General features: G+C 48.5%; 2 protein-coding genes across 3 annotated transcripts in view; one reads left to right on the top strand and one right to left on the bottom strand.

Annotated features, from left to right (window-relative positions):
• Nucleotides 1-7,465, bottom strand: part of LOC128838991 (betaine--homocysteine S-methyltransferase 1) — a 30,588-nt gene extending 23,123 nt beyond the window's left edge. The window contains exons 1-2 of the mRNA XM_054031585.1: nt 7,339-7,465; nt 2,418-2,550 (exon numbers count right to left, since the gene is read on the bottom strand). Of these exons, the coding sequence (XP_053887560.1) occupies nt 2,418-2,550; nt 7,339-7,386 (181 nt within the window). The 5' untranslated portion in view covers nt 7,387-7,465. The remainder of the gene's footprint in view (nt 1-2,417; nt 2,551-7,338) is intronic.
• A 374-nt stretch (nt 7,466-7,839) lies between these two features.
• DMGDH (dimethylglycine dehydrogenase) overlaps nt 7,840-27,110 on the top strand; it is an 89,980-nt gene continuing 70,709 nt past the window's right edge. The window contains exons 1-2 of one of the 2 annotated variants that reach the window (XM_054032038.1): nt 7,840-7,995; nt 11,588-11,762. In XM_054032038.1, coding sequence (XP_053888013.1) covers nt 7,889-7,995; nt 11,588-11,762 — 282 coding nt within the window. In that variant the 5' untranslated portion in view covers nt 7,840-7,888. Of the gene's footprint in view, nt 7,996-8,070; nt 8,173-11,587; nt 11,763-27,110 lie in introns of those variants that run through there. The other variant, XM_054032039.1, reaches the window with a different exon arrangement.

The following is a 27,110-nucleotide window of genomic DNA, read 5'->3' as shown; positions in this document are numbered from 1 at the left end:
TCTTAAATTTGTCAATATTTAGAGAGGAAGGATAGCTTTATGGTTTAGACACTGGCCTGAAACCTCACAATAACTGGGTTTAAGACATCAATTGTAAGACCAGAAGGGACCATCACGATCATCTAATCTGACCTCCTACATAACAAAGGCCAACAAATTTCACCCAGTAATTCCCAGCTGGGCTACAGACTTCCTAGGTGACTTCTGGCATGTCACAATAGCTGTGTACATTTTAAAATCTATTTGTAAAGGGGGATGTTACTTCCTTTGTCTGTCTTGTCTATTTAGATTGTAAATTCTTTAAAGGCAGGGATTGTCTCTTCCTAGGTGTATAGTGCCTAGCACAATAGACCCCATTGTGGTTGGGCCTCTAGCAACTATTGGAATCTTAACAATAATTTAAGAGTTCTTTGCAGTCATAGTTGAGGTGTATTAGCTAAAGATGTGCTGTATTTTTAAAGTACAACTCATTCAAATCATTTTTCATTTCAACCCACCATGTGGACAAAATCTGACCTCGCACATATGACCAAGCAATCGTATTAGAGATCTTGCCAGGGTTTTAGTACAGTGATACGTTTCAGAGTAGCAGCCGTGTTAGTCCGTATCCGCAAAAAGAACAGGAGTAGTTGTGGCATCTTAGAGACTAAAATTTATTTGAGCATAAGCTTAACTTACCCTGTTTCCCCGAAAATAAGACAGTGTCTTATATTAATTTTTGCTCCCAAAGATGCGCTAGGTCTTATTTTCAGGGGATGTCTTATTTTTCAGAAATGAAAAATGCCTTATTATCGGTGGATGCCTTATTATCGGGGAGGTCTTATTATCGGGGGGATGCCTTATATTACAACGAGAGGCAAAACTGTAAGTAGGCCTTATTTTCGGAGGATGTCTTATTTTCGGGGAAACAGGGTAGCTTATGCTCAAATAAATTCGTTAGTCTCGAAGATGCCACAAGTACTCCTGTTCTTAGTACAGTGATAGCATTTTAAGTTGTTTACACATTTCACATTGTAGGCATTTAGGGCTCATTTCTGAACTCTCTAATCCCTACTCAGGTAACATTTCTCCCCTCTACAAAACAAAACAAACCAACCAACCAAACACAACCTTGCCCTCCCTATCTCCTTCCTCTCATGGTCTCCTTTTCTTAGTCCTCATCCTCTCCTTCTCTTCCTAGGCTCCAACTTTCTTCTTCAGTTTTTTTTCCCCTCCCTTCCCCCTGTCCAGAGCCTCTATCTCTCTTATGTGCTTTCCTTACTAGGTAGGAGGGATTTGATAGCTCTGTAGCAGTTCTCACACCAACTGGCCCAGCCAGCTGCTTCCTCTATTTTCCACACCTAATTTCTGTGTAACATTACTGTGCAGGGTGGAGGAGCAAAAGTCAGCAGTGCAGAGGAGGCACCACACTGCACAGAAGAGGAAATGTTCACACTTCATATTAAGGGAATACATTTATAAATAATATATAAAGGGTTAATAAATGTAATAAGCATGTTATAGACATGAGTAATAGGTCATCAGCACATTAGTAGCAAGTGTCATAGATGGTTTTAAGCCCTGTTTAAAAGGCATTGTGAGAAGGCTTCCATATAAAGAGAGGCTCAAAGAAGATTGGAAGGATTAGAGTGAGGAGATATTAATTATTTTATAGACCTGTTATAAAGAAGGCTACTCTGGCACTCCTATTTTCTGTATTCAATTTAAGAGCACCACATTTAAAATGTATCAAAGGAAATACTTTTCTACCCATTGTAAACTGGCTTGTGGAATATGCTGCCACAGGATGTTATAAGGACTATTACGTTTCTAGAAAAGATTGCATACATAAATAGATAATAGCATCTACATTACACTTGTTATGCTATAATTTTCAATCCTCATGCTTTGAGGCAGAAGCTGATCACTTGCTAGGTCAGGAAGAAATTCCTCCTCATGGTAGAGAATTGCTCCATTAAGTGCATTTTGGGGGGGATAGAAGAAGGAGGTTACACCATCCGCTGACGTATGTTGCATTGGCCATTGTCAGAGAGAAGATACCTAGTCTGTTCCACTTCAGCATTTCTTATGTTCTTATAGCCTTTAATTTTTTCTCATTTCACAGTGGAGTAAATCTTGAAAGTATACGAGTATAGTGGAGTATATGAAAAGATCTCTAAGCCCTTACATTCATTATTAAAAACTTCTAATTTCTTGCAGGTATTAAATAAACAAACTATCATTTTAAGTCAATACACAACTCCTAAAATAGCCCCACTACAACAAAGGTGCATGAGTCTTAAATAATCGAGCAGCTGTTTCGATACTTCTATTTAAAAACTTGCTAAGAATTCTAATACAAAATATGTAATTTATTATATATAATCAAAGATTTTTACATTCTCCACATGATTACACAGTTTCTTGTTAAGACTGACCTGCTTCTGGGTGTTCTACTGCAGCTTCTGGAGTCCAGGGTCCAGCTTTTACATAACCTCTCTTTTCAAGAGCTATCACAAATCCTCCATCTCCAATCACAATTTCTCCAGCATCTAGACGTTCTAGAATACCCTGAATAATAAGGGAGGAAAGGTTGATGGACTGTAGCTATGTAGTTTTGTAGGCTACACACTTTTCAAGATAGGGACTCTCTCATCCTTTGTTTTTTTGGAAACAGCCAAGCATAATTTGGGGGCTACTGCAATCAGAACAACAACAACAGCAGCAGCAGCAATAACAATATGTTATTGTTTCTTTAAAGCATCTTTCAGGCTTAAACAATGGCAGAAGGTTAGTTTTCAAAGAATGTAGGATTTTATTATAATAAGCATACATATAGTACCTAAGCTCCTGACTATGATCACAATTTTATTAAAAATTGAAAAATGCACCGTTTCCCCCCCCCCCCCCCAAAAAAAAAAAATCACACATCAAGGGCCCAGTCATGCTCCCATGAAAATAAATGGTTAAAATCCCACCCATTATGGGCCCTATGTGCTCCCAAAATATTTGTTAACTATTGGAAGAGAAACACTAGTGTCCTACTTTTTTAATAACTCATTTACTCTTCAGCTGAGATAAAGGTCACCTAGGCAATGCTGCAACACAAGTAGCTTGTGGTACAAAATGACACAACAAACGTATCATGCCACAGCTAAAAAAGCATGCCATGTAACATTTTACTGACACACATATCTGACATCTTAAAATGCTGCAATCTCATTTTAGCTTTCTGTGCAAGCTGTTTTCACTTGGTTGGATTTGCTCACACACATTTGTAAAAATCAAAGAGAACCTTGCCCATTTTGCACAGCCCAGAAGTTTAAAAAGATGCCAGGTTACAAAAAAATTCAGCTTTTTCATGTTTTGCCCCATTTCTTGTCTTGAATTGTAAGCTAGTGTAAAGAAAATGTGAATAGTTTTCTTTTAGAATATGAGTATTGGCGCAAGATAATATTGCATTGGGTTGTATCTGAAAATATTAGACGTCTCGTATTCCTCTCATTGGTTTATGTACCCAAAGACTTCTAATAAGTGGACCACAATTGCATAATATCCCTACATATTAGATTCCGCATTTGGATCTCATATTTGTTTGCATTTTATTGAAAAAAAAAATCAGATGTAACCAGACATTTCACAATGACTACACAGTCATGGGCCTTGGAGTTCAAAGTTTTTACAGTTAAGGCTAGCCACATTACCCTCCATATCTACCCTTTTCAGATGGCATAATACAGTTTATTATTTTATGCAGTAGTATCTGAGCTCTGGAGGAAAATGAAAGCTTTGTGCATATACAGGTGTATGTGGTTTGAAAGCTCCTGGTAGAAGACTTTTTGCACTTTTTAGTCTCCATCCTTTGATAGATTTTCTCTTTGAGATGTGTAAAGTAAAACCTCTGTAATTAGCACTTCACTAATCCACACACCTTGTAGATTGCATATATAAAGAAGATGACCAGTTATTTCTCAGCACAGCTTTGACAGAGATCTGAGTAAGCTTTCACATTAACTTCGTTCTAAAAATTATACTGTAAGAACATTGACTTACATACTATTAGCATAAATATTTCAGACTAAAATGACATTTTCTAAATAAAGGAACAAAGTAAATTTCATAATGCAGCGTCCCTGCTATTTAAAAAAACAACAACGATTTGCTTATGCACTGTGAGCCCGATACTGCTCCAATTAAAATCAACAATGGAAGTTTTGACATTGATTTCAACGTGAGTAGGAACAGGCCTCAACTTGCAAAATTCAGCAACTCAGAAGGCATTTCCCAGTCATTAATGTGTATTTGTGTTGTAACTCCAAAAGTTCAGAGCCTTTGTTAAGATGATTGTTTGCAAATGAATAACTGAGTGCCTAAAATGGGCCTGGTCAAGCAATCTAGAATAAATCTGCCACTTAGAACAGGAGTGAGCAAACTTTTTGGCCTGAGGACCACACCTTGGTATGGAAATTGTATGAAGGGCCAGCTGGGGCAGGGGATTGGGGTGCACGGGGGGCATGGGGACACACAGAGGAGATGAGGGCTTCAACTGGGGGTGCAGACTTTGGGTGGGGCTAGGGATGTGGGGTTTGGAGTGCAGGAGGGTGCTCCAGGCAGGGATCAAAGGATTTGGAGGGTGGTCAGGGCTGAGACAGGGGGTTGGGGCATGGGGGGGGCCTCAGGAGTGCAGGGTCCAGGTGGCACTTACCTGAAGCAGCTCCTGGAAACAGCAGCCTGCCTCCCCTCCAGAGGCGGTGCCACACTGCTCTGCATGCTGCCCCGTCCGCAGGCAGCGCCCCTGCAGCTCCTATTGGCCACGGTTCCTGGCCAATGGGATCTGCAGAGCCGGCACTTGGGGCAGGGGCAGCGTGCAAAACTCCCTGGCTGCTCCTGCTGCCAGGAGCTGCGCGGAGCTGCTGCACGCACAAAGTGGAGCAAGGCAAACCCCTGACCTCGTTCTCCGGCTGGAGCACCGGAGCGTGAAAAGCTCCCAACCCTGCTCCCCGGCAGGAGCTCGAGGGCCAGATTAAAAGGTCAGATGGGCCAGATGCAGCCCCATGGGGCCACAGTTTTCCCACCCCTGATGTAAAAGATCATAATCTGGGTCTCTGTTTCCATGGTCTGCCAAGGAAGCTTTCACCGGGGGAGTTCACTTCAAAAGTTTAATGAAGATGGAGCGGACTGAAACTTTAAAGGGGAGGAAACATTTCAGATCACCTCATGCATTAGTTACAAGCTACTACAAAGTACCGAATACGTGTTAATATGAAATATGGACACTATGTTTTAATGTGCTGAGTTAAATCAAATCATACTCTTTAATGCGAACTTGTTGGCCATTATTCTGTTAAAAATTAATTCAAGGCAGTTCTTCCTGAGAATCCTTGCTAATTGCAGAGGTAAAAAATAAACCCAAAAAACATCACACACCACATTTTTATTTAAAAAAAAAAAAAAAATCTTTTTCCAATCCCTTTGCTGGATGAAAGCCCCACACAATCATCATGGAAAACTAACTAAGGCTTTTTAAATTTAGTCTACCTACAATTTCCTACCCAGGCTACCATGAGTGCTAGCACCAACTGGTGCAACTTCAATGATAGGAAATTTTAGGGATAATTGGTAGCCTAGCTACAGTTTAATTTACTGGCTATTAAGGGGAACAGTAAAAGTGCCTGTATATTAGTGTTTTATATAAAGCAAAATTGAAAAAAAAATTCCCTCTGATCCCTTTCATTTATAGTAATCTTAAGTGTTACTTAGAATAGTTAAAACATTTTCATACAAGTGCAATATTCCATGAACATGGTGTAATTATATGGTTTCACAGACCCTTTCATGAAGAGATATCTGGTATATGCTATTGCTCTGAAACCATCAAATTTTGTTTAGATATTGTTCAAATGTTTGGTCAATGGATTGTAACCTGTTACCATCAATCTAAGTATATTTCTTCAACTAACTGACTGTACAAAGGCTCTCTTTTATCTGTGTACCCTCACAAAAACTATAGGGATTTAGTCATATAAATATATGGAGGAGTAACTTTAATCTTGTACAGTTGCAAGGAAGTTAGGGATAGAAATCCTATCTGATTAAGAATTGTGCATATGGTATTTTAATAACGACTTAATATACAGCACTCCTAGAATTTTAAAGAATAATGAATACTGTTCATCCAGCATATCAAATAATATAAAACAACAAATTATTCAAATTTATTCCTGGTAAGAACTCAGAGGTGGCTTCATTTCCTCACTCATTTAATCAAGCCATTACATTCTAAATATGAATGTTGCAGCATAAAGTTATATAAGAGAATAATTTAATAGCTCAATGGATACATTTATGATCAAGGGATTATATTTTGCTTCTGTTAACTCTTCAACTTTTCACAGTAGCTACCTATTTGTAGAAATATTTATATATTTACCTTTTGATTTAAAAACAACAATCAGACGGTTGTAAAAGTTTTTAAAAAGGTAAAGTCCTAGGCCAGTAGTTTTCAACCTGTGGACCACGGACCCCTGGGGGTCTGCAGACTAAGTCTAAGATTTCCAAAGGGGTGCCACCCACATTTGAAATTTTGTAGAGGTCTGCAAATGAAAAAATGTTGAAGACCACTGTCCTAGGAAAGAGCAGGACTGCAAATTCTGTTACTAAATGTGACAACGCCTATTGAACCTGCCAACTATAGAAACTGCTTCTCAGCCTCAAATTGTCTGAAATCAGCTGATGCACCTGATGAAGTGGATTTAGCCCCGGAAAGCTTATGATCAAATAAATTTGTTAATCTCTAAATTGCCACGAAGTACTCCTCTTTGTTTTGCTGATACAGACTAACAAGGCAACCCCTCTGAAAGCTGCCTGAAATCAGGCGCTCTCCTCCCATGCCCTGGGAGGAAAGGGTCTGTGCTTGGAAGGAGGTGGCAATATCAGAGAGATGACTGATAGTGCTATTCTCAGAGCAGGATTTTGCCCCACTCAATTTGCATGATGGTTCTATTTCCCACCCCCTCCTTCGGCCATGCACTAGCAGCAGCAGCCCCGAATGGGAGCAGGGGGCGGTGCCCGCCCATGGTAGCTCAGCGAAGCGATCCTGTTTGTTCCAACACAGCTGTGCCTCCAGACTTTGCAAGTGAAGGGCTCAAACCCTTAGCGGGAGCTTTGGCGGCCGCTTCTCCTCGGGGCACATCACGGGACAGCTGGAGCAGCCACACACAGCTACCCCCAAGAGAGCTGCCGGGCCGACCGCTCCAGTCCCCCCAGCGGCTACAGGGAGGGAGCCTGCAAGTGGGACGGACTGGGGACTTCCTGCGCCCTCAGCGGCTCCTAGACAGGCGCGAGTCCCCGGGCATTTACCTTCTTCTTGGCGTGCTGGGGGCTCGCTCCGACAGGCGGCGACTGCATTTTTCCGAGGCGTTAGCAGCGCTGTCTTTGCACCCAGGCACTTACTGTCGGCGGCGCAGCGAGACTCGGCGTACACAGCCTAGCCCACCCGCCCCTTTATAGCCCCGGAGGAGAGGCGGGATGCGGGGTGGATCCTGGGTGGCCGGGTCTGCCCCCAACTCCCGTTACGGAACAGGCAACACCCTCCCTCCCTGGGACCCTGGCCCCGCTGCGGGGCTGCCAGTCCTGTGTGAGCCCCACGCGGCTCTGCCCAGGCGCACGGCGCTTTGGCCTCTTGCCCACTCCGACGTGATGTAACTTCACATTCGCTGACAGGGAAGGCAGCAGGACCTTGGTCGCTGGAGGGGCTCTGTGTCCCCGCTCCCCTCCCCGCTCCGGGGCGGGCCCGGCTCCCTCCGCTAAGGGGATTGGCCACTGGGGGTCCCGGGGGAGGCAGTTTTCCCACCCTGCCGAGTGAGCCGAGCCAGCCCAGCCCAGCGCCTGCGAGGGTCCGGCACGCGCCATGCTGCGGGGAGCCCTGAGGCTGCTCCCACCCCAGTTGCGAGGCCGAGAGCTCGCCTTACCCCGCCGGGCGCGCCCCCTTAGCAGCGGCTCCGGCACTGCGGGGCGGTGAGTTCTGCCTGCGGGCTAGAGCCTGCGCTGGGGGTGGTTCGCGACGCGCGCTCTCATCGCGTTTTTCTGGAGGGAAAATGTTGGTGCGAATGGAAGTACTTCGCTAGGCGACGGCTTCCCTGTGCACAGGCTCCACTTCCCCCAGCAGAGGTTGTATGACCCCGAGTGACAGAGGTGAGGACGGGCGAGCTGACCTAATATAGGTCTCCCCTATTCCTAAATTCTGCCATAGCCATTTCCTTCATCGTTTTAACAGCTGAATAACAAAGTAAGTGCTGCGATTCACAGAAAAGAGGCACCCCCGAATCATACCAATCTGCTGGTTTGACAGCGACGAAGGCTTTAAAATACTAGTGAAAGGCGTCAGACAGTTTTGGCTTCATTACAAGTGAAGAGGGAAATCCATATTAGCAGCTGCTGCTAAAATTAAACATATTCATAGCGGCGCTGCATAACTTACACCCCAAAGTCTTAAAGGAGCTAGCCAAGGAGCTCTCTGAACCACTTACTGTTAACTTTTAACAAATCTTAGAAACCTAGGGAAAGTGGAAGAGGATTGGTGGAATGCCAGGGCATTTCCAATGTTTAAAAAGGGAACCACAGACCATATTAGCTTGAGATCAATCGTTGGCAAAATAATGGACTGGTTAATCTGGGACTCTATCAAAGAATTAAAAGCTAAAAATATAATTAATGCCAGTTTAGCATGTTTTTTATGGAAGGTAGGTCTTGTCAAGCGTTACCTTTTTAAAAAGAACAGGATTACAGCAACTATGTTGATTTAGTGTACCTGGATTTCTCTGTGGCATTTGATTTAGTACCAAATGACATTCTGATTTTTAAAACTGCATTACATGGCGCCATCAGGGCATACCTTAGATGGATAAAAATGGTCTCACTAACAGATCCCAAAATCTACTTAATGGAGAGAGATTTCTAGAGGGGTCCACCAGGAATTGATTCTTGATCCAACATTATTGAATATTTTTATCAGTGATTTAGAGTAGACCATGATATAAATAGTAATCTTTGCTGCTAAAGTTTGCAGATGACACAAAAATTGGTGGGGTAATAAATAACAAGGAGGACAGGTTACTGTTACAGAGTGCTTTGAATTGCTTGGTTTAGGTGGTCACAATCCAGCAATATGGATTTAACAAAGCTGAATTAAAGATAATATATTAGGAAACAAAGAATTCAGGCTATACCTACAGGATGGGATACACCTCTACCCTGATATAACGCTGTCCTCGGGAGCCAAAAAATCGTACCACGTTATAGGTGCAACTGCATTATATTGAACTTGCTTTGATCCGCCGGAGTGCGCAGCCCCGCCCCCCTGGAGCACTGCTTTACCATGTTATATCTGAATTCGTGTTATATCGGGTCGCGTTATATTGGGGTAGAGGTGTACTTGGTTTTGGAAAACAGTGACTCAGAACAGGATTTAGGGGTCATCATGGGTAACCGCGTCAACATGAGCTCTCATTTCAAGGCTGTGGCAAAAGGGCTAATGCACCTAGGATTTATAAAAAGGTGACTATCAGGTAGAAGTAAGGAAGTGATTTTGCTTTTGTTCACAGCTTTGGTAACGCTGCTACTAATAGTAATACTGTGCCCAGTATTAATGTCTGCATTTCAAGAAAGATGTAGAAATACAGAAGAAAGTTCAAAGGAGGGCCACAGAAATGATCCAGGAGCTGGGGTTTTTGTTTTGTTTTGGTTTTTTTTGCCTTTCTCTGAAACATCAGAGGGTGACCACTGTTGTAGATGGGGCACTGGACAGGGCGAACCAGTGTCATACGGATATAGAGTGTGAGGCCAGAAGGGATCATCAGATCATCTAGCGTTATTTTATTTTTTTTAAGTGGGCGGGCTCACCCGCCCACTGCTAAAGGCCCCTCCCCCGGCCTAGCGGGAGGGACCACTGGACCCAGAAACCAAATGATTGCTTGGGACAACTAATGAAAAAACAGGGAGTGAGGTGACGGTTAAAGGTTCAAAATCAGGGAACCGGATGGGGACACCGAGCAGAGAACCCCGGACAGCGCCCACTGCTCCTCAAATGTGGCAAGGGAGCCAGCGGACGCTGCCCAGTGGAACTCTGCCCGGAGACGTGAGACTAGGGAGGTACGGAAGTAGGCCCCACAGTCGCAGAGCACCCCCTCGTCCAACATCCTCTCCCTGGTATTATAGATGGTGAGTTTGGCCAGGGCCAGGAAGAGGTTGATGAGGAGGTCTCGCGACGTAGTGGGGCCACGGATAGGGTGTGCATAAATGAACAGGTGTGGGGAAAAGTGCAGCCAGAACCTCAACAAGAGGTTCTGGAGGAGCCGGAACAGGGGCTGCAACCTGGTGCACTCGAGGTAAGCGTGCGCCAGGGTCTCCCGCTCGCCGCAGAATGGGCAGGCCTCAGGAATAGGGGTGAACCGCGCCACGTACATGCCCGTGCTCACGGCTCCGTGGAGGAGCCGCCAACCAATGTCCCCGGCGGGCCTTGGAACTAAGGTGGAATAAAGACTGGCCCACCGGGGCTCCTCAACCTCCACAGGTGTTAGATAGTCCCACCATTTGGTGTCGGGGCGGGACACGAGGGTGAGGAGATACAACGTGTGGAGCACGAGCGTGTACAGGTGGTCCCTGGGCACGGTTCGAAACCGGACCGGCTGCAGAGCGTGCAGCCGGCTCGGATTATGGGAGCGGGGGAGCCGGGGGGGCTCTAGTGTTATGGGGGCTCTACCATCTAGTGTTATGAGATGGTATAGAGCAGTGGTGGGAAACCTGCAGCCCCCATGCTGCCTATCAGGGTAATCCATTGGCGGGCTGTGAGACACTTTGTTTACATTGACCGCCGGCAGACACAGCCGCCCGCAGCTCCCAGTGCCGCGGTTTGCCATTCCCAGCCAATGGGAGCTGTGGGAAGTGGCACAGGCCGCACGGACTTGCTGGCTGCTGCTTCCCACAACTCCCATTGGCTGGGAATGGCGAATCGTGGCCACTGGGAGCTGCAGGTGGCCGTGCCTGCGGACGATCAATGTAAACAAACTATCTTGCAGCCCACCAATGGATTACCCTGACAGGCCGCGTGCGGGCCACAGGTTGCCCACCACTGGTATAGAGGGTCTGCTGCCTTAGATGCCTAGCTGGTGGTTTTGCTCAAATGCTCAGGGTCTTACTGATCACCAAATCTGGGTTCAGGAAGAATTTTTTCCCCAGTTCAGATTGGCAGGGACCTTGGGGTTCTTTCACCTTTCTCTGCATCATAGAGCATGGATTACCAGCTGGTAACATCTGGCATATCCAACCTAATCAGTTCCCTGCCATTGCAGGGACATTGGTAACACCTCGGTCTCTTCTGTTCTCTCTGCCTGTGTCATACAACTGTTTAATCTCCTCAAGACTGCAATGTTTAGTCTAACCCAATTTACTGGGCTCAACATAGGGGTGACTGGATCAAATTTAATGGCCTGTGAGATACAGGAGGCCAGACTAGATAAAGGTAAATTTTTAAAGGTAACTTTTAACTACTAGCTTAGATGAGAGGATAAAAGATTAATTTTGTATCCTGTTTGTGACTTTCTTTTTCCAGGGAAGAAAAGCCATCTTCTTTCTTGGGAACTAAATGGAAAGATACAGCAGAGATAGTGATTATTGGAGGTGGTTGCATTGGTGTAAGTCTTGCTTACCACCTGGCCAAGGCTGGCATGAAGGATGTCATTCTGCTTGAAAAATCTGAACTGACGGCTGGATCTACTTGGCATGCAGTAAGAAAAATCTTGTTAATCGCTAAGATCTCAAATACGAAAAGAGATTTCAGATGACTTGTAAAATCTGACAGTAGAGCAAAGATTTTATTTCCCCCACCCCCTGGCCTTCCAGAAAATCAGTTTCTCTATTATTTATCTAGTTACAAAGGATAACACTAGGTTCTGTTCCTAGATCTATGATAGACTCACTATCTGACCTTTGAAGAGTCACTTACGGTATATCTAGACTGCAGTCACTGGCTGTGATTGCAGTTTGAGCCAAGACACTTGAGCTACTTTTAATCTAGCTAGATAGGGTCACCCACAACAGTGCAGCTCTGGCAGCGTGAGTTCTGTGTGGACTAGCCCCACGAGAAATAACCCAGGGTTCTGGGAAGATTTTTACAGCCTGAGCTGAAGCTTGTGCTACCCTGGCTTTACTGTTCTGGCTCCCAAGATAGCTAGATTAAAGCTTTCTTGAGTATGTTGACTGTGATTGCATCCTGTGATTGCAGTATAGACATACCCTTAAACTACCCATGCTCCCCATCTGTAAAGTAGGATAAATGTTGGTAACGTGTTTTAAATCCAGGAGATACCCACACCTTGAATACTGCATGCAGTTCTGGTTGCCTCATTTCAAAAAGTACAGAGAAGGAGAACAAAAAATATTGGGGTATGGAGGAGCTTGCATATGCAGTCCCCAGATTAAAAAGACTGGGACTGTTCAGTTTAGAAAAGAGATGACTAAGTGGGGATATGATCGAGGTCTATAAAATTATGACTGGAGTGGCGAAAGTGACTAAGGAAAAGTTATTTACTGCTGCACATAACACAAGAACCAATAAAAGATATTTTACTTCGCCCACCTTGTCTCACAGGAACCGGGAGTCACCCAATGAAATTAATAGGCAGCAGAATTAAAACAAACATAAGAAAATACTTCTTCACTCAGTGAACAGTCCACTTGTGGACTGGGATGTTATTGACATGGGATGTTATAGCCGAAAGTATAACTGGATTCAAAAAAGAATTAGATAAGTTCATGGAGGATAGGTCCATCAACAGCTATTAAGCAAGATGGTCATGGATGCTACCCCTTGCTCTAGGTGTCCCTAAATATCTGACTGCCAGAAGCTGGGACTGGATAGCGGGATGGATCACTCAATAATTGCCCTATTCTGTTTATTTGCTCTGAAGCATCTGGCACTGGTCACTGTCAGAAGACAGGATACTGGGCTAGATGGACCATTGGTTTGATCCAGTATATTCTTATGGGATCCTTGGAGGGATGGTGCCACAGAAGTGAAAATAATTGTTAAAATTTATTATAGAAATGTGGCAGTACTACTACAATGTGGGTTTTTAAACTTTCATTTTTACTTAAAACAGAAATGCAAGAGATCACTATAAATTAGAAGAACAGCTTTTTTTCTTAAGTTGAACAAAAATATTGTTGTCCCTCCTTTCAAATCCAATGTCTCATTCTGACACTAGCATTGCCCCTATGTCAAGTGGTAATATAACACACATGCTTGTACTGTAGCAATACTTTATTGTACATATTTTTTTTTAGTCTAAGTAGGGGAGAGAAGCAGTGAGGAGGTGACATGGATTTTTTTGACTGTGAATGGCTATCCAACTACAGAAGCAGTTTCTCCTCCTTTGGTGTTCACACCTCAACTGCTAGCAGAGCACCTCACCCTCCCTGACTGAACTAACCTCGTTATATCCATACTGATTTATACCTGCCTCTGGAGATTTCCATTACTTGCATCTGAAGAAGTAAGGTTCTTACCCACGAAAGCTTATGCTCCCAATACTTCTGTTAGTCTCAAAGGTGCCACAGGACCCTCTGTTGCTTTTTACAGATTCAGACTAACACGGCTACCCCTCTGATACTAGATTTTTTGTTGACTCCTCTGTCTTTGGCATCTGCATATGTGCCGAGAACAAAGCAGGACACTGAGGCCTGGTCTGTATTAGAAAATTAAGTTGGCTTAACTGTGTCACTCAGGAGGTGTGAAAAATCCCTGAGTGGCATAGTTAAGCCAGCCTTACCCCCTGTGTAGACAGTGCTAAGCCAACGGAATGCTTTAATCGACCTAGATACTGCCTCTCAGGGAGACACTGTAACATTTCAAGTGTGGACAAGCCCTTAGAGAAGGGCCCAGAAGCATCTCAGGGAGGGGTGTGTGGTAGTTACTGGGCATGCTCAGTAGCTGTCTCTGAAGCTATGCAGAGGGTTTCCATTAAGGGCTAGCTGTCTAGCAGGTTCCACACAAATCAGTGTTTGAAAGCTGAGTCAGTCAGAACTCACTAGGGAAAGGTTATAAATAAGAGGATTTGGAGACTACTCTGTGGACTCAGTGGCTGAACAGTACAGGGCTAAGATGTCTGTTGTGAGAGCTGTGTCCCAGAGCCTGTGCCACATTGGATCCGACTCTCTATCTTGCTGAAAGCTGAGGAGATGACCAACTATGGACACCAGTACTGCAATTGCTGCTGGCCATGAAGCTCTTCGGACTGTTGTTGCTGAGTCGATTCTGAGGAGATGAAAGAAGAACTAGCTCTGAGGAGTGCAACTGACACACACATACACTTTTGGTGCCTGTAGTAGTTCCGGGGTGGGGCTCGTCCCCTCTTGGGGCGCCTGGGAGCCAGGCCGCCCCGCTACAAAGCCAACAGTTAGGGCCCAGACCCCTGGGCAGGGACTGAACACACAATCAACAGTCCAGAGCTCAGGCCCTTAGGCAGGGACTGAGCACACAATTAGCAGCCCTGGCCCTGGATCAGGGCGGGGCAGCAAACCAATAGTCAATCAGCGGCCCAGGCCTTGTAGCAAGGGCTGGGTCAGTTTGGGTTAGCCCAGGCCCTAGGGCAGGGCGGGGCAGCAAACAAATAGTCTGTCAGAGGCCCAGGGCCCTTGGACAAGGAGGGGGAGAGACTGCCACCCGGCGGGGGGTGGCAGGGGGAACACAGGCCCACCCACTCCACTGTGTTCCAGCCCGGGGCCCTATTCGCAGCAGTCCGTCTGCCGCGCAGTCAGTGGGGATCCTGACCGCAACACACTGACATGGGTTCGGGGTCTGCTATCCCCGGGCCACTTCCCATCTCCTCCTCCATGGGTACCTGTTCCTCCTGAGTTTCGTCTGCTGGGTCGCAGATCATGGGCTCCTCCGGGCCCCGAGCAGCAGGTAGGTTCGTCGCTCCCTCTGGGCCCTCGGTGGGGGGAAGCTCAGACCGCTCCTCTGGATACCGGGCTCTCGGCAGGCTCGGCCAGTCCTCCTCAGGATACCGGGCTCTCGGCAGGCTCAGGCCCGCGGGAGCTTGGGCACCAGCGTCTGTCCTCTCCCTACTGAGCGCTGTGGCCTGGCCTTTATACTTCCTGTCCTGCCCCTTGACTTCCGGGGGGCGGAGACAGGCCACAGTGGCTCCGCCCACTCTGGCGGCTGTTCTGGCTCATCGCTTCCAGGGGTGCCTGGGAGCCAGGCCGCCCCGCTACATGGCCCCCCCCCTCAAGGCTGGCTCCCGGGTACCGGGGCCAGACCTTTCCATACCTCCTAGGCGGGGAAAGGAAGTCGGCGTTCGCGTGGTCTCTCCCAGCCTGATGGCGAACGGTGAAGGCATAAGGTTGCAGCGCTAAGTACCACCGCTGTAGCCACATATTATGGTCCTTCATGCGGGCCAACCACTGGAGAGCAGAGTAGTCGGTGACCAGGATGAAAGGGGCTCCTAGGAGATAGTACCGCAGGGCATCACAAGCCCACTTCGCGGCTAGGGCTTCCTTTTCCACCACCGCATAGTTCTTTTCTCGGGGGAAGAGCTTCCGACTGATGTAGAGGACCGGATGCTCTTCGCCGCCAACCTCTTGGGAGAGGACTGCCCCGAGACCCACCTCCGAAGCGTCGGTTTGCAGGACGAAGGCCTGCTTGAAATCGGGGCTATATAAGACTGGCTCTTGACAGAGGCTTGTTTTGAGGGTTTGAAAGGCTTCGTCACACTCGCGGGTCCAGACCACTTGCCGGGGGCTTTCCTTCGTCATGAGTACCGTCAAGGGGACTGCGATCACCGCAAAGTGGGGAATGAAGCGTCGATAATACCCCGCTAGCCCCAGAAACTGGCGTACCTGCCATTTCATGGTGGGCGGGGGGCAGGTCGCAATGGCCTGCACCTTGTCCACCAGTGGTTTCACCTGTCCGTGCCCGATAGTTTCTTGTCGGCCGATGCAACACTTCTTCGGGTTGGCCGTTAACCCGGCGGCCCGCAAGGACCTCAGGACGGCTGCGACCTGTTCTAGATGGTTTTCCCACTGCGGGCTGTAAATGACTACGTCGTCCAAATAGGCCGCTGCGTAGTCTTGGTGGGGTTGGAGGAGGCGGTCCATCAGGCGCTGAAACGTGGCCGGGGCTCTGTGGAGGCCGAAGGGCATTCGGGTAAACTGGTATAGGCCCGTAGGGGTGGCGAACCCAGTTTTCTCCCTGGAAGTAGGATCCAGGGGGATTTGCCAATATTGAGGTCCAGGGTCGTGATGTAACGAGCTCCTCCTAACCAAGCCAACAGCTCGTCTATCTGGGGCATGGGGTAGGCATCGAACTTGGAGATGGCATTCACACGCCTAAAGTCGATGCAGAACCGTTGGGAGCCGTCGGGCTTTGGTACCAACACGACTGGGCTTCGCCACTCGCTGTGCAACGGTTCAATCACGCCCAGATCCAGCATCGCCCGTACCTCCTCATCCACGGCGCCTCTCCGGTGATATGGCAAGGGTCTGGTCGCGCCGCGAATCACCACCCCCGGCTCCGTTTGGATCCTATGGTACACCAGGGAGGTGGCTCCTGGTTGGGCAGTGAAGGTGTGACGGAACGCTCATAGGAGGCACCGGGTTTGCTTGAGTTGTTCCTCCGTCAGGGTCTCCCCAAATTGGGGTTCCTCAGGGTCCCTGGTGTGGGCTACCTGGGGCCCTAGCTCGGGCTCTGGCGGGTAGGGGTTAATCAAAAGCCCTTCCCGTTCCTGCCAGGGCTTGAGCAGGTTGATGTGGTACTGCTGTATCCGCTTCTTCCGATCGGGCTGGTCGATCTCATATGTAACCGGGCCCACTTTCCGGACCACCTCATATGGTCCTTGCCAGCGAGCCAGAACCTTCGACTCACTGGAGGGGAGAAGGAGTAATACCCGGTCTCTGGGTAAAAAGTCCCGTGTTTGGGCCTCCCGGTTGTAGGCCTGGGCTTGCGTCTCCTGGGCGGCTTTCAAATTCTCTTGGGCCCGGTCTCCAGCCTGCTTAAGACGCTCCTGGAGCTGGATCACGTACTTTAAGAGGCCCTGGGCCGGTGAGGGGGTTTGCTCCCAAGTTTCCCTCACTAGGTCCAATAGGCCTCGCGGTCGACGGCCATAGAGCAGTTCGAACGGCGAGAATTTCGTCGACGACTGGGGGACCTCTCGGACCGCCAGGAGCAAGGGTGGGAGTAGCTGGTCCCATCGGCGAAGGTCCTCCGGGGGAACTTACGGAGCATGTCTTTTAGGGTCCGGTTAAACCTCTCGACCAGCCCGTTCGTCTGGGGATGATAGACTGACGTTCACAGTTGCTTGACCCCCAGAAGCTCACACACCTGGCGGAGCAACTGCGAAGTAAAGTTTGTCCCTTGATCCGTGAGGATCTCGCGGGGTAGGCCGACGCAGGCAAAAATCTTCACCAGTTCATCGGCGATGGTGCGGGCTGTAATGTTCCGGAGGGGAATTGCCTCGGGGAACCGGGTAGCATAGTCTAACATCACCAAGATGTATTGAAACCCTGCACTGCTCTTGGGAAGGGGCCCCACCAGGTCCATGGCCACGCGCTCGAAGGGTGTCTCAATTAGGGGCATCAGGACCAACGGGGCCTTGGGAGTCCGGGCCGCGGCGGCCAACTGGCAGCGCGGGCAGGAATTACAGTAATTCTTCACCTCCTGGTACACCCCTGGCCAGAAGAAGCGTCCTAAAATCCGGGCCAGGGTTTTCTCATGACCGAGGTGTCCAGCCGCGGGGACGTCGTGGGCCAACTTCATGACGGACTGTTGATGACGCCAGGGAACGAGGAGTTGGGTTCGGGTCTCCCCCGTGTGGGGGGTCCCACTCGACCCGATACAGGCGGTCCTGCCGCAACTCAAAGTGTGGCCACTGGGCCGCTCGACCGGGGTCGAGGACAGTCCCATCCGCCATGGCCAATTGTTCGTATACTCGCTGAAGTGTGGGGTCGGCCCGTTGGTCCCAGCAGAAGTCCGTGGTGGGTGAGGAGTCCGTCGCCGCCCCTGGGGGAGCATCCTCTGGTTCTCCGGCCGAGCTGGTTGGCTCGGGGGGTTCTCTCTCCTCTCCTTCGCTCTCGGGGGCCTCCCCTTCTAAGGCTGGCATGGCCCGCGGGTCGTCTCCTGCGTGCCGGCGGAGGATTGCTGGAAACTCCGGCCAGTCCCGGCCCAGGATCACGGGTATGCCAGTCGTGGGGCAAGTCCCACCACCATTGATCGGGTGACCCCCTCGATCGTCAGCTGGGCCCGGGTATTCCGGTAGGGCCATATGTCCCCATGGATGCACTGCAGGCGAATTTCACCCAATCGGGCGTCAGCCGGGGGACCGAAGGGTTGGCGGACTAGCGTCTGTCCGCAGCCCGAGTCGAGGAGGGCCACTGTCGGGTATCCTTCAATGACCACCGGCACGGTAATCTTAGCCGCCTGGGAAGGACGGGCCCGAGCCTCCCCTGCACAGACCTGACCGAAGGTACACTCCGGCCCCGGGCAGTCCCGCTGGAGATGGCCATACTCCCCGCAGGCGAAACAGGGCCCCAGGGTGGCCCGTCCCGTCCGGGGCCGAACCCCAGGGGGGGTCCCGGCGGACTTCGGTGGTCTTTTCGCCCTATGGGGGTCGGGATCCGAGCGGGTCGCCCGGGTGCCACCGGGGCACGAGTCCAACCCTTGGTTTCCCGGGAGGAAATCCGTAAATCCGCTCGAGCGGGTGTCCCTTTCTTCTCCGGGGTAGGGCGCTCTACCCCGGGTGGGGCCCCTCGGAGTCCCGGGCCTATCGGCGTGTCAGCCACGAGGAAGTCCTCCATTAGTGACACGGCGGCGGCCAGGGTCGCTGGTCGGTGGCGGAGGACCCAGGCCCGCCCCCGTGGTGGAAGAACATGGGTGAACTGCTCTAGCAGCACCTGTTCCATTACCTCTTCCGATGTTCGGTGCTCGGGCTGTAACCACCGCTTGCAGGTTTCCCAGAGTTCCTGGGCCACCTGCCGAGGTCGGGCCCCTGTGGGGTAGGTCAGACTTCTAAGCCACTGGCGGAAAGTCTCGGGACTCACATCCAGGGCATCCAGAATGGCAGCCTTTACTTGGCTGTAGTCTTGGGCGGCTTCCACCGACAGGCCTCGGTAGACCATCTGTGCCGTCCCAGTCAGGTACGGGGCCAATATGGAAGCCCATAGCTCTGGGGCCCAACCGGCGACGACGGCCACCCGCTCGAAGGTGACGAGAAAGGCTTCAGGGTCATCGCCGGGTACCATTTTCGTCAGCCGGATCGGGGGGCTAGGCCGCGTAGTCCCGGCTGCGCCTCCCGGCTGTGCCTCTCCGGGTCAGGCCAGTGCCGCTGCGAGTTGCTGGAGACACTCCCGCTGGAACTCCTGCTGCTGGGTGACCAGATCTTGCACGAGCTGGTTCCGTTGAGTTCCAAGCTGCTCCATGAGCTGATGCTGCTGTTGCAGCTGTGCGGCCTGCTGCTCCTTTTGCTGTTGCAACTGGGCCGCCTGCTGCCGCTCCTGGGTTTCTGTCACCAGGGCCAAGAGCTGGGACAGATCCATCTCTCGGGAGGGGGATCTTTCTCCCCCGGCCCCTCTCTCCCCGGAGTCGAGAGTTCGCGCCCACATCCTGGGCGGATCTCCTGCCTGACTTGCCACGTGTAGTAGTTCCAGGGTGGGGCTCATCCCCTCCTGGGGCGCCTGGGAGCCAGGCCACCCCGCTACAAAGCCAACAACAGTTAGGGCCCAGACCCCTGGGCAGGGACTGAGCACACAATCAACAGTTCAGAGCTCAGGCCCTTAGGCAGGGACTGAGCACACAATTAGCAGCCCTGGCCCTGGATCAGGGCGGGGCAGCAAACCAATAGTCAATCAGCGGCCCAGGCCTTGTAGCAAGGGCTGGGTCAGTTTGGGTTAGCCCAGGCCCTAGGGCAGGGCGGGGCAGCAAACAAATAGTCTGTCAGAGGCCCAGGCCCCTTGGACAAGGAGGGGGAGAGACTGCCACCCGGCGTGGGGTGGCAGGGGGGAACACAGGCCCACCCACTCCACTGTGTTCCAGCCCGGGGCCCTATCCGCAGCAGTCCGTCTGCCGCGCAGTCAGTGGGGATCCTGACCGCAACACACTGACATGGGTTCGGGGTCTGCTATCCCTGGGCCACTTCCCATCTCCTCCTCCATGGGTACCTGTTCCTCCTGAGTTTTGTCTGCTGGGTCGCAGATCATGGGCTCCTCCGGGCCCCGAGCAGCAGGTAGGTTCGTCGCTCCCTCTGGGCCCTCGGTGGGGGGAAGCTCAGACCGCTCCTCTGGATACCGGGCTCTCGGCAGGCTCAGGCCCGCAGGAGCTCGGGCATCAACGTCTGTCCTCTCCCACTGCCGGCCAGCTACTGAGCGCTGTGGCCTGGCCTTTATACTTCCTGTTCCGCCCCTTGACTTCCGGGGGTCGGGGACAGGCCGCGGTGGCTCCGCCCACTCTGGCGGCTGTTCTGGCTCGTCGCTTCCAGGGGCGCCTGGGAGCCAGGCCGCCCCGCTACAGTGCCGCAGTGCAAAATTTGAGAAGTCATCTCTGTGAACAGATCAGAGGGAAGGGTGTACGTATGTGTGTCTACTAAGATACATCTCGCACTGAAACTTATGTAACAGCAACAAAGTAGGCAAGTCTGTGTGAGAAAACGCCAGTAGAGTTACTGCATAGTCGTTAAGAAGAGTTTTCACAAGGATTCCAAATAGTGGCTGCAGATGATTCTATATATAAATATTAATCTTCAAGGACTGTTTTAGGAGTGTAGAAAAAGGAATATGGAAGTGTAGTGAGTGCATCAGAGCTTAAGGCTCATTTTTCTGAAACTTATCCGCATGCTACAACAACCTTCTGTATACCTGATCAGGTTAATGCATTAGCCCAAGAAATTCTTAAGGCTTGTGGCATGAAAAACACACAATTTGACTCTTGCATACAAGACTAGTTTTTTTGAGGTTATTGGTGTGAATCACTGCTAACCACTCTCAGGATCAAGGACACTAGTCCAGATGCCTGACAAGGAAATATTCCCTATGCAGAACTCTGATTTGAAGTGAGATCTATCAAGATGGAATGCTCTGATGAGGAGATTTTGAACAGCTGATGATTCCTTACACTCATTGAGAAATTAGAAAAAATCCATGGTGACATGGGCCACATAGAAGTATAAAAACCCATAGAGTGGATAGAGGTTGGGTTTTTTTGTTTTTGATTAGCCTCAAATGAACCAAGAAGTTGAGAGGAAATGTCAGGCTTGTAAGTATTGTCTCAGGCGTGGTCTACACTACACAGTTAGGTCCACGTAAGGCAGCTTATGTCAACCTAATTATGTCAGTGTACACATTACAGCCTTGTCCCACTGATGTAAGTGCCCTACTACACGGACATCATAACTCCACCTACACGAGAGGCATAGGGCTTATGTTGGTGTAGTTAGGGATGCAGTCCTTAGATCAACTGTTGGCTGTCTTGTTAATTTCACTCCGCTCCACTGCTGCCCCGTCTCCAGTCCAAGCTGGGCTGCCACCCAGGCTCCCAGCTTGGGCTGCCCCCAGGGTCCCGGCTCCTGGCTGGGAGCCCAGCTGCACCCCTGGCTCTCGGCTCCCAACTCCCCCCCGGGAGCACGGCAGCTGACTGGACTCCTGGTATGGGCCTCCCGGTCAGGAGCCTGTCTGCCCCCCGAGCTCTCAGTTCCCTACCAGGAGGACAGCAACCGACCAGACTCTGGGTGTGGATCTCCCTGCTGGAGGGAAGAAACCCCAGGTAGCTCCCTTCTTTCCTCCCAGGGGGTAGCTGGGCTCCCAGTGGGGAGCTGCGCAGAGCTGAGAGCCCTGGCATTGCCCCTCTACAGTTGGTGGAAGTGCTCCTGGTGAGGATGCGCACCACTGACAGAATGAGGTTAGTGTAGACATCAGCCATCAGTAGTTACTGTGGTGGCTGTAAGTTGACCTAACATAAATTGACTTAAGATTGTAGTGTAGACATGCCCTCAGAAGGCAGGCTAACGTACAGAAGGCTGGTAAGCTTGCGCATATCCAAGCATTTGCTCCACCTGATCTGGTCTGCATTGGTTTCCTAACATTAGAACTTTATGCACTGAATACCAGGAATATTCTAGTGATTACTGACCACTTTACCAAGTATGTTAAAGTCTAACAAAAGACCAAACAGCCAGGACAGTAGCTAATGTGTTGGGGATAATTTTATAAGTCACGATGGTTTTCCTAGAAGGATATACAGTAATTGGGATGTGAACTTTGAATCAGAACTGACTGTTGAGGTGTGTAAGATGATCGCAGCTATCTGAGCCCTTGTGTGACAGTTTACCAATGAAGGAGAAATCAGCGAGGCAGAGACAGTATGCCATCTGGAAACAGCATGTAGTCAATCCCGTCTTTCAGGGGTCTCTGCCCAACAACAATGTCCAGTTCCCAGACAGCATCTGTACCTCAGGATTTGACTCTAAGCAAACTAAGATAGACAGCAAACACCCCTGCTGCTTGCACAGTTTCCTCTGCAAGAACTGCTACCTTTCAGAGCAACACAGCTTCCCAAGACTGAACATTTGTTTGGATCTTAAATAAGATAATATTTGAGAAAATAATATTAAGCAATTGGAAGTATTGGTGCACAGCATGATGCTCATGCCATAGCTCGACATTTTCTGCCAGTGCCTATAGTAGGCATTGAGAGGAAATGAGGCAGAGCCTCATGCTGCACTAGATGTGCAACTGCTCATCTCCAGATGGAGCTGGAGAAGGTAGTAGAAGAAGCCTGTTCCGATGCACAGCAAAAGCAGGGAGTATAGAAAGCAGCAAGTTGCTGTCTCTAGAACCGAGTGAACAATAATAAAAAAATGTTTTTTACAACTTCTAAAGAAAGTAAATCTAAGGTTTGCAGTTAAGATTTAACCACAAAATCATAAAGGAATGAAATTCATACAAAAATAAGTATTTGATTAAAGGTCAAATTATCTAGTCAGAATCAGAACAATACCATGTGATGTAGTGACCAATCACACAAGTTGATTATTGAATCATGAATATCAAATACTTAAATGAATACTCTCAGTGAACAGTACATAAACGAGCCATAGGTTGAAATCCATTTACACAACATCTGCAGAACAATTTTGAAGAGCAACCAAATTTGTAAAGAAACTGCAGTCTGTGGACAATATGCAAAATTCACAGAATAGATGCCTGAATTTTATTAAAAATAAAAAAAATAAAAGGTACATTTCTGAAATGAAGCTACACAACAATGTTGTATGGCCCATAAGTGTTACTTCAGCCATCTACAGACAATGTTTTCCTATAGCACTTTACACCTGGGTGGTGCTTATTTAAAGGGTGTAGCGATGGAGGCAATATGACAGCCCTGATGCAGTGGGCTTGGTGGGGGATATGCTTTTACGGGCGTTGCATGGGGGAGTTCAATTAGCTGTGTATTGATCTGTTCATATGACAAAGGGGCCCCTAATGGGGAGCGCCATAAAAACACAGTTCACATGGCCATTTTCAATTGACATTTTATTTACAACATATTTTTATTTTATTTTTATCACATTCCTCACAAAGCTCTGTCTTTTGGGGAGGGTCTTTCCTCTACAGGATTTTATAATTTGCTGAATGAAGAAGATGTTAAACATTCTGCATTAAACTTTTATACATTGATTATTTCATCTAATGTTAAGTCTGGGTTCTCTGCTGCTGTGCTTTGTCCACTAGCTGTGCCCTCTGAGCTAAATCTTCCTAGGTTAAACAGAGGCACTGCGGTGATACTGTTTAAAACACTCTCTATGCACAAATTACCACTATCATCTTTGATTGTACAGTTAAATAAAATAAAATTAATGGAGATATCCTATCTCCTAGAACTGGAAGGGACCTGAAAGGTTATTGAGTCCAGCACCCTGCCTTCACTAGCAGGACCAAGTACTGATTTTGCCCCAGATCCCTAAGTGGCCCCTTCAAGGATTGAACTCACAACCCTGGGTTTAGCAGGCCAATGCTCAAACCACTGAGCTATCCCTCTTCCTATCAGCTACAGTTCTGTTGGCACAGGCGTGACTCCACTGGCTAGAGGCATCTGCCACACACTCTGGGCAGTCCTCAAATCGCTTCTCTCTCAGGCAGTGTTTGATGATTCTGTGGGCAGCAACTTGTACAGTTGCATGCATGAAGGTTTTATGGTTACAGCCTTGCACAGGCTTGATACCATATTTCTTCCACATTGTTAGATAGTACAGGCCTGTAGAATAAGCCTCCTGTTGAAAGAACAGGAGTACTTGTGGCACCTTAGAGACTAACAATTTATTTGAGCATAAGCTTTCGTGGGCTACAGCCCAGTTCATCGGATACATGTAGTGGAAAATACAGTAGGAAGATATATATATACACAGAGAACATGAAACAATGGGTGTTACCATACACACTATAAGGATAGTGATCAGTTAAGGTGAGCTATTATCAGCAGGAGAGAAAAATAACTGTTTGTAGTGGTAATGAAAATGGCCTATTTCCAGCAATTGACAAGGAGATGTGAGGAACTGTAGCGGGGGGGAATAAGCATAGGGAAATAGTTTTACTTTGTGTAAGGGCCCATCCGCTCCCAGTCTTTATTCAAGCTTAATTTAATGGTGTCAATTTGCAAATTAATTCCAATTCAGCAGTCTCTCGTTGGAGTCTGTTTTTGAAGTTTTTTTGTTATAATATTGCAACTTTTAGGTCTGTAATTGGGTGGCCAGGGAGATTGAAGTATTCTTCAACTGATTTTTGAATGTTATAATTCTTGATGTCTGATTTGTGTCCATTTATTCTTTTACGTAGAGACTGTCCGGTTTGGCCAATGTACATGGCAGAGGGGCATTGCTGGCACATGATGGCATATATCACATTGGTAGATGTGCAGGTGAACGAGCCTCTGATAGTGTGGCTGATGTGATTAGGTCCTATGATGGTGTCCCCTGAATAGATACGTGGACAGAGTTGGCAACGGGCTTTGTTGCAAGGATAGGTTCCTGGGTTGGTGTTTTTGTTGTGTGGTTGCTGGTGAGTATTTGCTTCAGGTTTGGGGGCTGTCTGTAAGCAAGGACTGGCCTGTCTCCCAAGGTCTGTGAGAGTGATGGATAATCCTTCAGGATAGGTTGTAGATCCTTGATGATGTGCTGGAGAGGTTTTAGTTGGGGGCTGAAGGTGATGGCTAATGGCTTTCTGTTACTTTCTTTGTTGGGCCTGTCCTGTAGTAGGTGACTTCTGGGTACTCTTCTGGCTCTGTCAATCTGTTTCTTCACTTCAGCAGGTTGAGCATCTGATTTTGGATGCGGGCAAAAACAGATCAGGCCCGATCCATTTGCTCCTCCAGAGCTGTTGATGTCCTTCTCCCAAGTCCCTCTGAAGAAACATCACTCAGCTGCTGAAAAATTTAAAATAAGAACTACATGTAAGGCATCATTGCACTTTTTTATAATGTGCTCTTAGAACTTTTTTACTCTGTGGGTCAACAAGAACCCTCTTCAGCTTGTGGCTTTACAAAAAATATTGCCTCTGTACAGGGTCAATCCAAAAGGCTTTGCAGGGGTCAGCAACCTGCGGCTCCTGAGCTGCCTGCGGGTCTTTGGCTGCCCCCTTGCAGGCAGCTGTTTTTTGAGGGGGTGGGAGGTGCAGGCTCCGGCCAGGAGGCGCTTACCATAAGCAGCTACTGGCTGGCAATGCAGCAGGGCTCAGGCAGGCTGCCTGCCCTGGCCCCACACTGCTCCCGGAAGCAGCTGGCTGCTGGCACGTCTCTGCGTGCCCCTTGGAGGGAGGGGGACAGCAGGTCTCCGTGTGCTGCCCATGCCTGCAAGCACCGCCCCCGCAGCTCTGGGCAGGCAGAGACATGCCAGCAGCCAGCTGCTTCCGGGAGCTGCATGGGGCCAGGGCAGGCAGGCACCCTGCCTGAGCTCTGATGTGCCGCCGGCCGGGAGCCACCTGTTGTAAGCGCCTCCTGGCCAGATTCTGCACCTCACACCCCAATCCCCCACCCCAGCCCGGAGCCCCCTCCTGTTTATATTCAGATTCAAACAGCTCAGTACCAAGGTAACTGTCTACTAATAAAACTCTTGGAATTTCTTGTGAAAAGGAAGCAGATGTGCTCTGTCTTTACTAGTATGTTCCAACGTCCAACAGTTTGAAAAAGTCTAAAGTCAGAAATAAAATAGATCAGATAAATACCTTCCATCAAAAAAATGACAACCACAAAGAGAAAGATAGAAGATGAACATTGAGACTTTCAAAATGATTGGACTGAGTCTTATGCTTTTATAGTGAGTTCAGCTGGACTCCCGTCGTGCCTCATTTGCAATGAAAAACTATCCAACAATAAGAAATCAAACCTAGAAAGACATTTTGAAAAGAAACATTGGATGTTTGCTGAAACCTATCCAGTTGGTGATGTGAGGAAAAAAGCAGTAGAGGAGCTCCGACGCAAAGCAGAGCAAACAAGATGTACATTTGCTAAATGGATGAAGGCGCGGAACCACTACTGCTAGTTTCATGACAACTCAAGAAATCGTCAAACAAGGGAATCCATTCACAGATGGAGAATATGTGAAAGAATGTTTCATTAAAACATCAGAGCACCTCTTCAGCGATTTTAAAAACAAAGATGAAATAGTTAAGAATATTAGAGAAATGCCATTATCTGCGAAGACTGTAAAGGACAGAACTATTAAGATGGCCATAGACGTAAGAAGCCAGCAGGTTAGTGACATTAGATCAACACCAGGTTTTTCTATTGCCTGTCATGAGACAGGCGATGTGGATGACATTGCTCAGGTTGCCTTACTCGGCAGATACGTTAATGATCAAGGTCCTCAAGAAGAGTTGATCGTGTTATTGCCACTCAAAGAACAAACTCAGGGCGAAGATATTGCATCTGCTGTCACTGAATGTCTGAAACAAAAAGATATTGACATCAACAGAATAATTTCTATTGCTACAGATGGAGCACTGAGCATGATGGGGGCACACAAAGGTTTTGTTTCTTTAGTAAAAAAGTATGGAGCACGATGTAATTTCATTTCACTATATAATCCATCAGCATTTGCGGG

The sequence above is a fragment of the Malaclemys terrapin genome, chromosome 6 (assembly GCF_027887155.1).
Source record: "Malaclemys terrapin pileata isolate rMalTer1 chromosome 6, rMalTer1.hap1, whole genome shotgun sequence".
Lineage (NCBI taxonomy): Eukaryota > Metazoa > Chordata > Testudines > Emydidae > Malaclemys > Malaclemys terrapin.
The sequence above is the reverse complement of the archived record's forward strand: the minus strand, read 5'-3'. Positions and strand labels throughout refer to the sequence as shown.